Source organism: Trichoderma ghanense (assembly GCF_004382785.1).
Source record: "Trichoderma ghanense strain CCMA-1212 chromosome Unknown scaffold_8, whole genome shotgun sequence".
Lineage (NCBI taxonomy): Eukaryota > Fungi > Ascomycota > Sordariomycetes > Hypocreales > Hypocreaceae > Trichoderma > Trichoderma ghanense.
Genome location: NW_027395671.1, coordinates 513,248 through 530,928, shown reverse-complemented (window position 1 = coordinate 530,928; position 17,681 = coordinate 513,248). Strand labels below are relative to the sequence as shown.

At 52.3% G+C, this 17,681-nt stretch overlaps 1 protein-coding gene across 1 annotated transcript; it reads right to left on the bottom strand.

Annotated features, from left to right (window-relative positions):
- Positions 1 to 12,823: 12,823 nt before the first annotated feature.
- On the bottom strand, positions 12,824 to 13,711 carry CCMA1212_006795 (uncharacterized protein; the record flags this gene model as incomplete). Its single annotated transcript, XM_073703995.1, has 2 exons — positions 12,824 to 12,991; positions 13,439 to 13,711. Coding segments are annotated over 2 exons (441 nt in total), but the record flags the coding sequence as incomplete, so codon positions are not given.
- Between the last annotated feature and the right edge of the window lie 3,970 nt (positions 13,712 to 17,681).

Here is a 17,681-nt window from a genome sequence, read left to right as displayed (position 1 = left end):
CCTCCGGCCGGCTGCGCGGCTTGCAGCAGCGTGCAGAAGCTTGATGCCTTTGGTAACCCCATGTAACCACGGGAAAGCCTCATGATAGCTTCCCTCCGCCTTAGGTCGACCTGAGCCCACTGGTTCGGCAGAGTGAAGAGATCATTCTTTGACGACCACTCAAATCGACCAATTTGCGAAAGCTGCACATCATTGTGCCACTTAACAGCTCGCTTCTTCTTGCTGATCCTCCGTCGTTTCGAACGGGCTTCTTTCACGAGCCGCCTAATTGCGCCGCGCCATTCTAGAACAAGACCTCACACCCTCTTCGAAAGGAACTTCTTCGGCCTCACAGTTCAGAGATCCCGTTACTCTTCGCTTCAAGACACCCTCCTGGGAAGTCGTTGAAAGTCCAGCCAATGATAGCCATACTGGCACAGGATCCTTCTCAAGCATCAACCAGTCAAGTGACTGCCATGGTGTTGCATCAATCGATTGCCTCTCAGCGCTGCTGTGCGACGGTGGCGTCACTGCATGTGACTATAAGCTGTGTCTTGCGTTACTGAGATGTTCAATTCCCCGCCTACTGAGGCTGTTGGGCATGAAGTATTGCTTGTTGTTTTGCAGCGGGTTCCAGAATACAATGCCGTCAAGAGACGGTTAGTCTCTCCCCTTGTTTCACGCTGAGGCATAATTGCATCATCCCACCCAATTAATTGCTTGCTTAGTGACGCATCTCGTTTACGCAATGTGAGGCTACGATATAGAGGAGGAAATCAATGGTTTGCATGACGTGCGATAATGTTGGTGAAGTATGTCTTGAGGAACCATCCAAGCAGATTTTCCTCAACATACCTAGATACCTTGCGACTATCTAACCATTCGAGAAAAAGACGCATTTGGTGCTGGATTCTCTTACGAGGGAGCAAAATCACGAAAGGGGTCAAGCATTCAGAGCACTCACTGATCAGCCAGTACCTACCTGTGCTGTCTTTCTGAGCCACGCATGAGTTGGGTAATTTGCAATTTTGTTGCTTATGTCGTGATATAGATGCTTAACAAATCAGTTTATTCACAAATATAGCTTGTCCTCTTATTGTTCATATCATAGTTGATTTGTGCTCAGTTGGTCTTTTCTGTCTTTGTTCTTTAAGCAAGGGCTCTCTACGAAGCACTTATATTTCCGGTCCACTCCTCACACATGCATCGTCGAAGCTGTAACGCAACCCAGTATTGTAATACATATAGATGCTATTCAGGACTGTTCAAGTCTACTAGTTACAACATGCAAGCAGTGATATCAAATATCACCCATCAAGTATCAAAGATGCACATTCTCGAGCAACCAATCCATCGTCTCCCACCGCCCAACACCCCATCAACAAAGCGCTCGCACTTATCAGCAAAGCCCCGTTGCGAATCACCGCAGACAAGATACATCTCCTTGCCGACTAACGAAGCCGCCATCCAGATCGGAAGCACCTTCACACCAGGATCCCTATTAAACGCGCCGCAACCCTAAAGCCCGGTCCACACAGCCGGTGCGCCGCCGCCTTTCCAAGAGGAAAACGCCGTGTATGCTTTTCGCATCTCCCGCTGCATGTTTTCATACTTCAGATCGGGAAGCAGTGGTGCGGGCCTCTCCGCCGCCACCTCGTCGAGTTCCAGGGCATCCATGAGCAGCATCCTTCCTCCACGTCTCTTTTTCCGGTGCCAGCTTTTCCCATGAGAGATCACGGCGCTGACCTAGAATCCTCAGCATCGGGCGGGCTCCATGAATGGCCAGGATCTGGTCGTCTTGTAGCGTTGGCGTGAAGAGAACTGCGGGACAGGCTTCGGGACAGTTGCCCATGAAGAGTTCTTCCTGGGTGGCCGATTGCCCGAAGCCAATGTCTTTGTTCGCGGAGACTACTACGGCGCCGTCTGGCCCTTGATATGCAAGTTCCTGTTGCTCTGTGCTGAAGGTCTCGATGTGAACAATGTTTATGTTCCCTAGCCGAACATGGTTCCAATCTTCCTGCAAGGAGATTCCCATATCGTCAAAGGCATGTAGAGAAAACCCCACTGAATCGGCAGCATATTCCAAGCTGGAGTCAGCGCTGAGTTCTTCGAAATAGGAAAACAGTGCCGTAAGATACATCCGAACAGCCCGGGGATGTCGCTGCTCAGAGCTATACCAAATGCCAAAGTCGTCACACCCATCGCGCCATGGAGGTAATTGAAAAGTGCAGAGAAACTGACGAGCCACAAGGCTTCCAACCATATCCCTTGTAAGACTAAAGCTCTCTCCCGGCCGCAGAAGCGGAATGCTTCCTTCCGGGAAGAGGTCAGGCAGCTTTAGCGAGAACCTCACAATAGTGGGCCATAGTCTGAGAAGAAATTGTCTCTGTCGTGCTCTACGGTCTCTCTGAGTGTTCCGAAGTCGCCTGCCGCCCCAGAAGAACAGTGGAGCGTGTTGGCGATTGTATCGAGAACATCTATCAGTTGAGCAGTGGTGGTGACTGGCTGCTGAAGCACACGTTGAAGTAGCGGCCAAAAGGCTACTTGTCCATGCTCATCTTCAGTTTCTTCATCAAGAAGACCGAAGCGGTCGAGACAACGCCATGCTGGCGAGCATGGTAGTAGCAGATCCGGCCACGCCAAGCCCATCGTAGTTATCTGTAATCGGTACAGGATGCCTATGGTGAAGATGTCTTATCATGAATGAGCAGGAATTGAGCATGCTGATGCCGAGATAACAGAAGTACTCCGCTATAAGTCAACTCTGGCGATGACATGGAGTCATCCGGTCAACGCGAGCTGAATATCCTTGAACCGAGTTGTCTCCGACTTGTGGCCTGGTTCAGCATTAAACAGATCGAGGCTCGATCCGGAGTGAAACAACAAAACAGCTGTCCCAGGGGGTGCTAATACTCCTGAAGCACATCAGGTCTGTGTAAGAGGCTTCACCTAGTCTCCCGGTACCATTTTGACCATGCTTTGCTTCATGCGAGATAGTAAGTCGACATGCCAGGCAATCAGACGATCAAAAAGTTCATCTCCGGGTCCTTGAGCATCTGCACCCAGGTCTTGGACCCCCTTTCCTCATCCGGTAGGTTCCAGATGACTTGAAGCGTCTCCATGGCGGTATGGATAAAGCCCCATGGACATACGGTAGTCATGATCCGTAGTCTTTCCATGACAAACTTTTGCCGTTCCGGCTCCCTCGTCTCGGCGCCGATTATGAATGTTGGCCATGTGGTTGCCTTGAAGTTGGGATCTTCCACCGGCATCATGTTCAGATGTGCCATCAGATCATCCGTCAAAAAGGCGGCAAATGCTGGGCCCAGTCTCTCTCCAGCAGACGGAATTGCCTGCAAGATGTATATGCACGCAGCCAAACGGTGGCTGGCGCCCGCGTGCATGCGGCTTTTCATCACATCTTTTGGCAGCTCGAGTACTCCTGAAGTGTCTCTCGCCCATGAGTAGATATCATAAGCTTGGGCACGATTGATGAGTGCGATTGCAGCCGTCGTGGTCTCTTCACTCGGCTGGTCATGAACTAACTCGCTGGACAGTTGGGAAGCGGCATGTAAGATTTCCATCAGCTCCGGTGGGCAGCACAAATAGCTGTTCGCCACTGTTTTCCCAAGAACAAAGGGAATCTGGGAAGTCTCGAATTGGAGCGACGTTGCATATCGTGCTGGCATGAATGCTGAAGCGAGGATAAAGTAACTTGGACGGTCAGTTCGGGAGCGAGAAGAAACAGAAGGCTCAGGTACGAGGAAAGGGAAAAAAGGATATGGGAGGAATAGGAGGCTCACATGAAGCAATCGGAGAGCAGGTAGTCCCGTAGCGAGCTATCCCAAGCCTCGGTAAGCTGCAAGGAGGACATGATCTTGGCTGCTCCTTCGAGATGTGCCCTCCAGCCGTGCTTCCCAGACTCAATCAACTCCACGTTGATAAAGAAGAGTGACGCTGCAAGCACGACATCACCATCGACAGCGTGAAGGTTTTGGATGGCGGCAGACATGAGCTTCAACGCCGTGTGCTTGGCGACCAAGGCATCATTGAGTGCCTTGGCCGCGGCCGCGGGGCGGTTCGCGGGGATAAATCCGCCATCATCGGGAAAGGGCAGGCCCATGCTGATCAGGTTGGACATGTGAGCCGCCGAGGCTGCCACAATGATGTGCTGTAGCAGTGGATGAGCGCCAGTAAGCGGTATGAGGCTACGGAAAGGATTGAACCCTAGCATATCGTTGGAGACGAGGTCTTTGCATACGCGGTTTGTGACTGGCGTGGGATGACGTTAGCCCAGCAAGGACGTTGGAGCCGAATGGCCATTTGCGACTCATTCAGAGTCATTCAAACTCATTCAAACCCATTCAATACGCACAATAGTCAAGATAGAAACGATGAGATGGGTTAAGGTCTTGAAACAAGGGATCGACCGGCGTTCGAGAAATGCTCGGACTGGCGATATGAGACGTAGGATGGGAGAGAAACCCCGTTGGCGACGTGGGTACAAAGGAACGGTTCAGGGCCAAGGCAGTGGCAGGTCGCCAGGGAGATACTGGCCATGTCGGCGATCCTGGAGTCCCTGAGAGTGCCAACGATGCCCTCCTGGAGGGCAAGCTGGGCGAGGATGCTGTGTCTTTCACTCCGTTGCCCTCGGATCCGGACCCGGCTTCGGCCTCGGCCTCTTCCGCCACCCTTGCCTCCAACGGCGCGCTCGAGGTCCGGCCGGCGAGCTTCCCGCGGCTGGCGATGGCGCCCGTCCAGCGAAACAGCTTGCCGTATCCGAGGCACTCCTTGCCGGCAGCGGCACACTTGTTGCAGTGTGGGTACGAACGATCACATCGGAGCCGCTGGCGGCGGCAGTTGTGGCACGGCTTGGTGGGTGGTTGGACGGGCTGGGCCGGGCCCGAGTCCGGAGGTGAGGCTGAGCCTGAGCCTGAGATCGAGCCCATGGTGACGGCGACGCTTCTGCACTCGCCGGGAAGGGGATCGGTGGAGCGCCCGACCACGCATGACAGGGCAGGACTCGGACGACAAATGGCTGTGGTGAAGCAGTCAGTACGTTGGATTGGCGAGCTCAGGTTCAAGGCAGTTCGAGGAGAATGTCGCCTCGGCCTGCTGACAAGTGGCCGCTAGCCCCGGCTGGGAAGGCAAGGCGCAACTCGTGCGCTAGCGGTTGCGGGAGGCCACTGCCGGAACGGTGCCCCGATTCTCCGAGGCTCGGATCGTAGCGGCTGAGGCGGCAGCTTTACAGAGGGCTTGACTGCTGTAACAGTTACAGGAGCTACTAAGGTAGGTAGGTAGGTTGATAAGTATTTACAGTATAGGCCAGTAGGTATCTCTACCACGAGTGTATCTCATGGCTTCATGATCTAAGAGGTAGCAGCATGAAGCACTTATGAAATATAAGACGTCTCGAGACTCAACTGGGGTGGAGATGACAGTTGAGTGAGGATCATCAAGTGTGTTGGTGTACACTATTGTCTGATGGAGACGAGAAACCATCAGCACGATTCATGTTCATGCGTAATCCGACCAAATCCGAAGCCACATCAAAATCGAGCCATCCAACCGAGCATTCTCTCGACCTACTCTCCAACTCAATACAGATAACTAAGCGGTGATTGATTCTCTCCCAGCCGGTGGGATTTGTGAGATGATCAATACAGTGTATTGCCCCAAGATCTTGCCATAAGAAGGCCGGTTTTCAAACACGTCTGAAGCCCATGCGGCGAGTGATGATATAGTCTACAACGAGCGTAGATTGTTTGCTATTCTGATTTGCTCTCTCAAGATCCCATTTCTTCAGCTTTGTTCTTGTGTGCTATATTTTGGGGGAGACTCAGAGGGCATGAGTCGTCGTTGAGTGCCCTTGTGCATGGAGGGTCCATTTCTGGAGCAGTCCCAAAATACTGGCGGTGTAAAAGAGGTACAGCCCTTGTTCGCTTCACACCCTTCACTCAGTCCAAGGAGTTTTCATTCAAAATTCCATGTGATTCTGTAAGCTTCAGGCGGAGAAGCATACTGCCAAGTCGCTGGCTCTGCTATCTACCAGTTGCTCTTTCTCATGAGATCGGTACGCTCAGCCATCCCTTTACACCCTTTACAAACGAGATCAACGTGTGACATGCTGCTCAGCTTTTCCTGCCATTTTGTAACTTAATGTGTGAGCAATCTTGAATGTATGGATGCTGTTTCTTCCAGACTTTATCAGAAGCCCCTACTTGTCTTGGTATATTTTATAGCTTCCGTTAATAACAACCTCGTCTTCTGGTTTGGAGGTTGGCTTTATCCCTCCTTGCAACCTCTTGAGCCTTGAAAGTATGGATTTCCTCACATACAATACTCTCAACCGCCCTACAGGATCCGAATGCTGCACAGTCTGGTGCAATTTGACATGAATGCGCCGGACGTCTAGTAGACTGATGATAGCTGGGAATGTCTATTACGAAATATAGCTGGTTCTATCGTCCCTCTATCATCTAGACTTACATACGATTAACATCTGTATGGTAGCAATTTTCGAGTGCTCAGAAGCAACGGTGACATCATTTCCTCTTTGTGTCTCCTGTGACGGATCATCTTGGGCTTTCAACAGGAATATGTGAATGGATACGCCGTACCAGGATCACATATACCTACCCCCATATCTATCAAAACTACGTGCTCCAACTATCGTACTATCACCAAGGGGAAAACTCGCTTGACTTTGCATGTGACAACAGGTATACTCCTTCTGAAGGACTTCCGCGCTGCTTCGTACAGCGTGGCTTCGTTGGCATCGTCACTAAGCACCCAGCCCCATTTCAAAGCGGCCGTTGGCCCGGCTCCGCCTAACAGTTTCTCGACTTCACTCCCCGAAGCCCGAGCACATCATGCAAGGCAACTACACCTGCAACTATTCTGTACAAGTCACCTCCACAGCTCGGGTGGCCCAACGCTGGCACACACCCACCGCTGTTCCTCGTGAGAGTCGAGCAACGGCACGGTATCCGACCACTGCTCGACTTTTGATCCAGGTACGCTGGCTCATGTGACAACTGTCATGCCCCTGGGCGGCCGTCAGATTTCAAAAGTAATCTCATTAAGCTTTAGGGTTCTTAGTCGCCCCCAAAGTCGAGTGAACGGCGTCCTATCAGAATGGTCGCCGACACGAATTGCCAATGGGACACGAGATGGAGACTCACTAACAAGCTACATACCTAGGTAGAGGATCAATAATGTACATACTACTAGTAGAATGTAGGTATGCACTGCAGCCAACGTGCCTACACGCCACGCAGGGAACAGCCAACTGGAAGTCATCCGATATCAAGCGCGGCGCAGCTCCAGGGATGCCAACTGCACGTCCAGTCGATCGGTCAGATTACATGTTCTCCCCATCCCCGGGGGAGTGGCCGAAGTAATATCAGCACGGGTGCTACCTCCCCGTCGGCCTGCGGGTACCTCATTCTTTATGTATCAGTGAACGTCATTGCTCGCACGAGGAAGTCTCTTCTATTCCCCCCTTGCGTAGGTATCGCCGTTCGGTATCACAGACTTCGTCATAAAGGCAGAGTTTGCATGTGCTCAGTCTGCCGTCCTTCCCTTCCATACGGGGAGTTTCCCGGCATTTGCTTCGCGCAGTGTTGTCGCCCAACTATGGATCCTGGACGTTGCTCGCGAAAATAGAGAAGAAATCGTATCATTTTTGATAGGCGACAATTCTGATCCAGGAACGGTATCACCGTCTTAGAGCGTAGCCGCCATCAACATGGAGCAAAAGGTACAGGCTTGCCTGCTGACCTGAGTGGACATGGGCCGCTGACATCGGCGATTCCACGTCTGCTGTCGGANCACATCAACGTCCTCTGACTAGATAGACCTGGTAGGGGGGGGGAGGAGCCTTGTAAAGAAAGTTGGCATGGAAACTTCAACGGATGCCTGCCGGGTTCGGGAGTATGGTGACTACAACAGAACCAAGCGCTCCCCAGCAGCAGACCGATATGCCCAAGCGCAGTCCTCGGGCTGACGAGCCAGTCCCAAAAACCCAGTTGTCAGGATTCGCTAAACGGCCCTATCTGGCCCCCTCGTCGACCTTGGGCTCGGAGTGCAGCCGAGGCCGTGGAAACGGGTCCGGTGATTTACATCAAGGCTGCGAAAAGCGGTGCTTGTCAAACGGACTGGGCAGGCCCCTGGCGTCGGGTCTTTTGCCTTATTCTGCCTTTCCAGGCCCATGTTCTCCGATGGAAAAGGCCTCGTTAGGCAACGACAAGGTAGCTGTAAGAGCGATCTTCTGAAGGATTCATCCAGTAATACCCGGGCTGGACTATCTTTCGCGGGATATACGGAAATTTCTCATTTCCTGACCCGATGCTGTAGGAGTGAGAAGCCATGCCCGGTCGGGCTCTACTGTCATATACCTATTGCAGATCTTTTCAAGAGTTCATATCTTGACCGTTGGGATTGTTGCGTTGATAATGACCGAACTGGGCCTTCACAAGCCTCATGTACGGCTAATCTTTCCAAGTTTCTACTGGTGCAGCTGATTTGTCGACAGTACAGCACACGCACCCCATGCTGCCACTTGTCTACCTCAATCACCGCAGCCGAAGATATCCTCGGCGGGCGTATTGTTGCGCGTGCAGCCTGTCCCGCCCCAAAGAGCGTGTGAAGGTTTGCCTTGCAAGGATTTTCAATGCATACCGTCTGGAAAGAACATACTCTTAGGAATAAGCTCTCATTCTGAAGGCCTTTTTTCCCAGGCATCAATGACCTGTTGCCCCCCTTGTTGGTGATGGCAGCAAGTGTCGGGAGTCGACTCCCCGCCCACTTACCGAGAAAATGTGCATCCGTCTGAACATTCTTAGCGGCGTATGTAGTATCCTCTACGGATAGTCGCTGTTTCTCGAGAAAAAACTATTACTCGGAAGATTATTGCCAGCCTTGTTGGCCTCTTGGTGCTACTGTACCCCTCATAATCCTTGCTGCCTTGCGGGCGACGATGACATTCTTGCACATGAAAGCTTGGCTCGCTCGATGGGATGGTGGGCGGCATACCCCTGCCCACGCAGAGGTCGTCGTGCCGGTTCAACGCTATTGCCAGATGATTGCAGTAGTCCTCCTAGTAGGTGATTGTTGACACGGAGCAACCAGGCTAAGGGGGGCTGTTCCACGAAAGGACATTGCAAGTACAAGTACCCAGAAAGGAGGGCTGCCAGAAGAAATCCCGGGGGCCATCCCCACTCTTTCTCGGCCGAGATCATGGCCTTTGTGTCTCTCGGGTTATCCTAATCTTCAAATGCCTTTTTGGCGAGAACAGCTACTGCTTTAGGCTTGTTTGCTTCACGTGATTCACAGGAAGTTGCGTTTCCGTCGTATACGACAAGTGAGAGACGGACAAACACCTCCACTCAAGGCAGTGGTGATCGCCGACAAAAAGAGCGCCAGTCGTCGAAAGCTGTCACCAAATCTATCGCCCACCTCGAGCCTTTGGCTAGCGGTGACCGACGCTGCCAAGCGTTTGCGTGGCAGACGGCAAAGCCGTTGTTGAGGTATTTCAGTTGTTGGCATTTTGTGGATAATTCCATCTTCTCTATTGGTGGCTTGCCTTGAACGCCGAAAGGTGAAATGTCATGCGTTGGGCCATGGACACCTGGCTGTTCGGGAGACAAGCTCGTCAGCATTTACCCGAAGGATCTTTGGCTCAACGAACAGGTCTGACAGTGCCAGGATTGTCTTCAGCAGAAGTCTCTTTAGCCATTATGCCCCTTGCATCGTACATGTACCAGTAGCCAGCACTGGGCCCAACTTGGCTATCCAGCATCCCGCGATCCATCCATATACATCTGTATCACTACTATCACTACTAGCATTGCGACTCATACAGATAGAAAAGTAGGTTTCCTACTTGCTATACTACTACTGTTGCTGTATACTTCTAGTCTTAAAAGTTCTACGTTCGGCCTGGGGGTGGTTGCGCCCATGCCATCGCGCTTCAAATTAGCGTCCGTCGAATGACAGATCGATGAATCTCTTCATAATGATGATTTTCTACAGAGAAACAGCGTCATCGGGATGCAATATCACACATGACTCTGAATTACGTACATAGTCTTTCTAGAACAAAGGTCACCAGCTTCTCACTACGTCCCCGGCGCTCGGTGAGCGGATTTAACCCACATTGACTAACATTAGATGGGAACCTAGGACAGCCACCAAGACCATTCAAAGGCTTACGCCAGCGCCGACCCGATGGTCCGGCCTCTCAAAAAGTCGTGAGCGAATGGCGAAAGGGAAAGAATGGCTGTGCGCCGCCGTCTGTGCCATCGGACGCCCAAGGCCAACGACCCGGTGAGAGGAAGGGAACATGTGCTCCACTTGTCGCGTGGGTGACAGCAGGGTGTATCCTAGGAGATCGTCGAGGCGGGGGGGAGGATCTTAGTCGCAAACGGAGGGCTCCGAAACAACCGGCTAAGTTGATGGGACACAGTACGGGCTGTGGACGATGGGGATAAGGATGAACATACAGTTTGCTTTGTAATGTGAAGATACATGATTCGTTCACAAGAACTAGAATGGAATCTCACGTCAAGGAAACCGGTAGCGAAACTTTTCAGCTGGCCATAGTGTAACTCGAGACGTGTTTTGAAAATGCATATGGGAATTACACACCCACATGTACTAGAGTGATATCTTGACTATTATACATCGGGATTGAATACAAATAGCTCAGTAATTTAACCGTTGGGGAATTCCAGCGACATCCATGCACATCAACGTCCTCTGACTAGATAGACCTGGTATTCTGCAAGGCATGTAAGACTAATACTGCCCTAGTTGTTGGTAAGCGCCGAATCATTCTGTCCGTCTTTTGTGCATGTGTAGATTGTTTATCCCACAATAGTCGATGGATGATTACTTGTTCAGTCAGGGGTAGAGCTGTCTCTCCCGCGCGTATACGGAGTATTCATTGCCTGATTGGCAGTAAATGAGCATACAGGGCACTGGGGAGGCCAACATTTCGACGTACGATCAAACTCTTCCGTCTCCACGTGGTATCACTGATATGGATTCTACTGAACTTTTGAATAATCAGGCATGATGAATATAGGTCTATCAATCATTATCCGATACGGATGCTCGAAATTGGGGACAACGGTATGTAGGGACAGGAACGGGGTCATAGGATCAAGCAGCATATTGCAACCTGTGAGCACGGGTGATTCGTATACGAGGTACCTTGGGTGAGATTTTTTTTTTCTCTCCGGGTATTGGATATTGTGTTTGCTCGGGTTCTCATCTCCTTGCTGCGAATACGTCATTGCAAAGGAGCTTGTGAACAGGTAATCAAATCTATGGTGAGGATTCACAGGGCAAACCGTTGATCTTGACACCGGTTTGAGGTTTATAAAGGCTTACTCACAGCTACACCGACAATTTTATATTTAGAATCCGACCAAATCGCCGAGAGCTTCTGAATACGTGCACTTGTGTAGTGTGAGCACCGCTGCAGATGGGACTACATCCAATCATTCATCCTCCATAAAGAGTAGCTGGAACATGCTATACTTGCAGATAGCCAGCCGAGATTGTACTTCCTGTTTATTTTCTGAACAATCAATATACATGTGCTGAATGGACTGTTAAGCCCCCCTACATGAATTGACCGCACGTTAACCTCCAAGTTACTCAACATTGACTTTTTGTGATCTTTTGGACCTGCAGGGGATCAGCAAACATGATGAATTTCACTGCAGCACACGATCAGAAGGCTCCGGGATATGGCACACGAGGGTGGCTGAAGCGGTACTGAATTGAGCATGAGTGTGTCATTTTCGAGCAGAAGACAGCCAATCTGGGCAAGACTCGAGCGCACGGCCGATGGGAGCATCCGCGTGAACACGTTTCTTGTATGGAAACGTGGCTGTAAGTGGAAAGTATGCCGGAAGGATGGTTGTCCCGTCTGATACAAGGGGAGTGTTGGTAGTGAGATGAAGCATGTGGAATAAGACAGCATCAGGCCTCGGCCTATTTTGGGCAGTGCTGTAAGGCTGACCCATATGAATATTCCCCAAACCGGACACCTCCATCACTTTGATACTACTATGCGGTCATCACGCAAAAGGTGTGTTGATGCTAACCTGGAGAAGAAGCTGACTTGGACCAGAGTTGCAGTAGAGCCTTTGCCTGAAGGAATTTTCCGTGGTAGTCAGATTCGGGCTGACAAGGATTTCGAGCCGAGGCTAGGAAAACTATAACACAGATGTATAGGTATATTCTTATGTGAACCTGATGCACTCTGGTTACGTTCTAATTCGTGTTATGTGGTAGCGACTGCAATACTAAGCACTCCCTCTGCTCCCCTTACCCCAACGCTCAATCATGGTGTAATGTGTTCCGCGATGACATGATTTCAAATGCTACCCTGAGCCCATGTTTGATATTCGCAGGCTTACACAGTATTTACAATACATTCGTGCCCTCTTCTGACCGCTTATTGTGTTCAGGTCTCATTGTGGCCAAAGTCCGACGGAAATTGCCGTTGAACCTGTATTCTGAACAGAAGGCTCGCAACATCGTGCAATCGGGCTTGGGGTAGAACAGTGTTAGCCACCTGTATTGCCGAGATCTACAGCTAATTTAGTTGGCTGGATCGACTTTGATTGCTTTTTTCGGGGCAAACAAATCACCTAAGGTAGACTTTGCAAATGAACGAACAGTAGGTAGCAACATCATCTAATGCCTCCTTATTGTCTTTTTGTCCAGTTTGTGCTTCATCTGCCAACGGAAGGCACGAGTAAAAGCGCCAGGTTGTAGTTGCCGTGATTGATTATAGGGTAAAAGATACATTGTGTAAAGTACCTTATCAGTAACCATCTGGCAACTGCACTCGGCGCTGTGCTGCTGCTTCCTCTACACCTCTAGCATTGACCGCTGAAGCTTCGCTTCTCGCACCCAAACCATCCGTGCCTCTTCCTTTCCCACCCCCAAACGCATCACGACCAACGTCAAATGCGCAGTCGATCAGCTCCCGCTTCGGTGACATCACCAGGACAGCAGTGCATTGGATTGCGGCTAGACGGTACTCCCGCCTCTGCTAATCTCACAGAGAGCGATCGGCCGCAGATCGACTTCGTCTGGAGCTGGAGAAACCAGGCCAATTCAACCGCGAATCCTGCAGACCTTGACGATACGAGGAGTCGCCGAAGCCGTGGGATGGCGACGCATCACCAATCGCACCTTGCCTTTCTGATGCGCAGACCGCTCTCGCTGATCAACCGCGCGATGGCAGTTTGACGGCTTTCAGGGTGCATTTAGGCATAAGAAGCAGTGGGCAATCTATTCGTTGCTACGGCGTATTACGTGTGGTCTGCTCTCCCTGCTCCCTTGCCCATATCTGTCCTCGAAGCCACGGACTAATGATATGTATTGATTAATAGCGATTAGCTGCAACGACCTGATTACACTTACTGTTTTTTACGGAGTACATTCCACTACGACCTGGTCCCATCGTTGCGGCACGTCCGTTGTCGCTCGTCTTGCCACAGACCAACACCGTGCCTAGGCCAATGACTCCAGCAAGTCTGGATTTCTTCAGACGAGTCCGAGCTGGACTGTGCGTCCATTGGGTCCTGGAGCTAGCATCGGCGCTTTCCAGTCGGTTAGGCGGAGCAATCCACCGCTTCGACAGGCTCGGACAAGGTCGGAGTCTTGTGACGAATGGGACAAGTGAGCCGCGGAGCAGGGTCCGATTCTGTTTCCTTGCCGGTCATGGTCCGAGCTGTTGGTGATGAAGCTCGAATGCGACGTCGGCTTCGACGTGATGCTGCCCCGTGAGTGCTTGGTGGTTGGCTTTTATGGAGCTTGGGCGTTAACCGTTCCTCGAGAGCCGCAGCAGCGACGGCGTCCATGGGTTTGATTCTGGCGGGCGGGAGGATCTTCCTGCACGTTGCTGATCTTCGCACCCAGCCAGCGTCCCCCCTAAACTATTCTGGAAGTCTATCCCGGCACTAGCTCACCAGGGGCCTTATCCATTCGTCATGGAGGCAGATCTTCTGGAACCGGCTCACATCCTGCCTCTCCTGGCTCTTGCAAGTTTTGTACGCCGTTGCTTCGTAAGCGTCGTACCTGTGGCCTCACTGCTGTATCATCTAGGACGATCCCTCCGTGCAGCTTCGCCAACTTGCGATGCTACTGTACGTTTGCCAGCCATTGGCAGATCGAGTGGAGTGATGCCTCAAGGCTAAACTTTGATGGCGATCAGTCCTCGTGCTCGAGACTCGTGAGCTCTGCGGGTGCCTCCGCGGGCCGAGGCAAATCTACAGGGGAAGTCAGCAATAGCCATATCTCGTCACGTCAACGCTCTGGCCGCTTCAGCCTTCACAGCGTCGTGTCGACACAGCAGTACAGTACTGTAGCACTCCCCTCATGAATCGGACGTCATCATGGACAGCGGGAGCTGGCCGCTTTGATCGGCCACTGTTTCACAACGTTGCCGGCAGAGCGATGACTCCCTTACAGCAGCCGAAGCACCTCTTCAGTCAACTCCGTGTGCCAAAATTGCGGAGTTGGTGCGGAGCAAGGAGTACACGGAGTGCCTCAGGTACGACGACGGCTACGAAGAAAGCGTTCAACCTGCTCGGCCAAATACCACAAGCGTCTGGGAATCAACGAATGGGCGAAGGCTGCTAATTTGCAGAGTAAATGACTATCCCAAGGGATGCAGGCTGTATCAGCATGGGCTGCGAGCCTCCCGTGGTCCATGACGCATGATTGCATTTACCCGTGATGATCAGAGCGACATTCAGTTGGTTCATACAAGCCGTTGGTACAGTAGTTGGCCCATGCCTTTGGGGGATTATCTATGTTCTGTATGTACTGTGAAGAAGGACGCTACACTGCAGTACATGGGCTGACAAGGAAGATTCGATAGGCTCGTCCTTGCGGTCTCTCTTCTTTCCGCCAACCGGGAGCAACCTGTCTGTAGGGAGGGAGCTGTCCCGGGGTATACGATACAGTACCTTTCCTTTTCGTCACTACGACAACATCAAGTCCAACTTCTCCGTCGCCCGGGGGTGCAGGATCCTCACCTTCCAGAACACATCTTGACAGCTCATTTCAGCGGCTCAAATACGGATATGCTCCACGCGGACGGAGACACCTGCCCTAACAGATTGCAATTACCCGTAATATGTCATGACCGTGAGAGCTCACCCCCTGTCAAGGGTGCAACGTTTGGGAAATAAGATCGACGAAAATTTTCAGAAGCCCTGCTGACGAGGAAACTGCATGGATCCTCTCTTTTGGGACGGAGATAGCCATCGACCCCATCAAGAGAGCAGCGAGCGTGCAGGAGACTTCGAGGCTGCGCTGTTTCGAGATGGCTAGCTGGCGATCGAACGGCAGTTTGACGAGGTGGTGCTCCTCCGCGCAGCAACGCAGTCGATATTGCACCGATACATACACCCAACATGCAGCGCTCATACTTCGTATAGCAGCTACGCATACTCCGTACAGAGTCGGTTTTAGTGAGGCCACTGTCGGGTTGCATGAGCAGAGAGACGAACCGACAGTTGAGCCGCCGGAAGGCGTGACATTTTGGCGTTTTGCAGTCTCTTTGGGTTCAGAAGCACCCCCAACCTTACAAGTCCGAGCAAGGAACAGCAACCTAGTTATGACGACGCACGTAGCATCAGCCCTCTGAGGAGGACACATGCACCCTGGCTCTTGCTACGGCGTGGAGGAAGCAGGCGGACTCGCTCAGACCGGCGACCAGAGGCCCCAAGCGCGGGCCACACTCCCGCTGAGAACAAAGAAGGAAGAGACAAATCAACCCCCTGCCCCGAGAGCGCTCCTTGATACTGGGTAGATCATGACACACCTCTGTGCTCATGCTGGCAGGGCAAGGGTCTCGACCAGTGGCGCCTGCATCGAGGTCTAGCTGGGAGAATCACGCAACCCGAGGACAACCTACTGGCTGCTCCCTGGGCCTCTGCTAGCACGGCGATCATTCATTAGCCTGTACTCCGTCCCCATGGCGGCGAGGCGCACTTCAGACACTTGAGATGGACGCCACGCCACGAGGTGATGCCCGCCCGCTTTGCAAAACCACGATTTGTGGCATTGATTAACTGTCTGCTAGCGCTTGGAGATGGAAGGCCTAGAACGGAGCTAGCCCTGGCTGCAGCTCGAGATAACGCCGGCGCCAGCACGAAGGTCCACGACGAGAGTTTGCCGAAGTCATTCGCGGACCGCCACCGCACGAGTTGAGGTATTCACCGAAGAGGCGGAGGATCCCGTCGCAAATCGAGACTGGATCGCGTGTTGTGGAAGAAAGACGTGATGAAGAGAGAAAGCGCTGGAGTCTACGAGTCCAGAGGCTTTTCTCAACCCGGTACGGGTTTACTGGAGACGTACAAAGTACGACACTGTAGAATCACAGCCTTCTCTAGGTCCGCAGACCGTCTATTTCTTTTTACCTTCGTCGACAAAACGGATCGAGATTGCTGGTCGCAGTGACGCCCCGATGACGACTTGGATCGCATTAGAAACGACGGAGCGCCGCCGCCAGCTCAGGTCCTGCTGCGCTCTCGCGTGTCACCTTGAATGCATCCGCGGGCATTACTCATCAGTTTGGCAAGTCTAGCAGACGGAGCGCCGTGATCCACGGTCCGCGAGTCGTAGATCGTCTCAAGTTGTGCCAGGTAGCTCCAAAGAAGGGGGGATGTCCGACGCGGGGCGGCTTCTCGGGGCGCTTCAACGCTTCCCCTTTGCTGTGGTTTACGGGCGACGGGCGAATAGAAACGCTACGACGTGCTACCACTACTCGTACTCCTGCTGCTTCGAGGCAAGCAAACTGCATGCTCACGAGCTAACAATGTGCTGCTATGCGAGGCAGGCCTTAGCTGGGGGATGCGGCCGCCGCCGTTGATGCGTCTTCCAAAGACCGACTCGCATCGAAACAAAAAGCTCTTTGTTTCCCCCCCTTTGCAAGCCCGCGAAACAAAGCCAGCGGCAAAGCCAACGTCGAGGTAAGTCAACATCATGGTTGGAAGTGACATGTTCCTCCAACTGTGTGTCCTTGGGCATGGCACAAGCACAAGCACGCTTCTGTTGCGGATGTCATCAGAAGCTGGGAAAGAAAAAGGAAGAAATTGGCGTCTGGGACCAGGGACGCTTGGCGCTCGTCGCTCACGAAATCACAAAAGTACAGCACGAGTTGCTCTCCGTGGCGGCCCACCTCTGCCAACGGCTTTGACCACACAATGATCCCTGATGACAATCCCTGGAGTCCGTTCAGCCACCAACTATGCAATACCACCCACGCCTACGATCTCTATCCGCGGTCCCGGTCAAGGAGAGCGACCAAAATAGGCCCCCACCTTGGACACGCCTCGTGTTGTGCCACCACACCCCCCTGCTGGTGAGGCTAACGGCACTCCCACTTTTTCCCTGGACCTGGTCCGTTTCCTCCCTGGGAGCAGGAACAAGTGCTGCCAGGCCCCAATTCCGAAAGCCTAGAGGTGCCCTGCAAGCCTCTATCCACCCCCTTCTTGTTAGTGGCTTGGACGCCCGTTTCCACCCCAGTTGTTCAAGCCCTCCCCCTGGTATGGTTAGATGGGCCGAGCTTCCCAGGACTTTTCTTGGGAATGATGGCTCTGGCTTCTTCTGACCAGACCGGGGGGGGGGGGTGTCCCACTCCTAATATCTGCGATGTTCAAAGG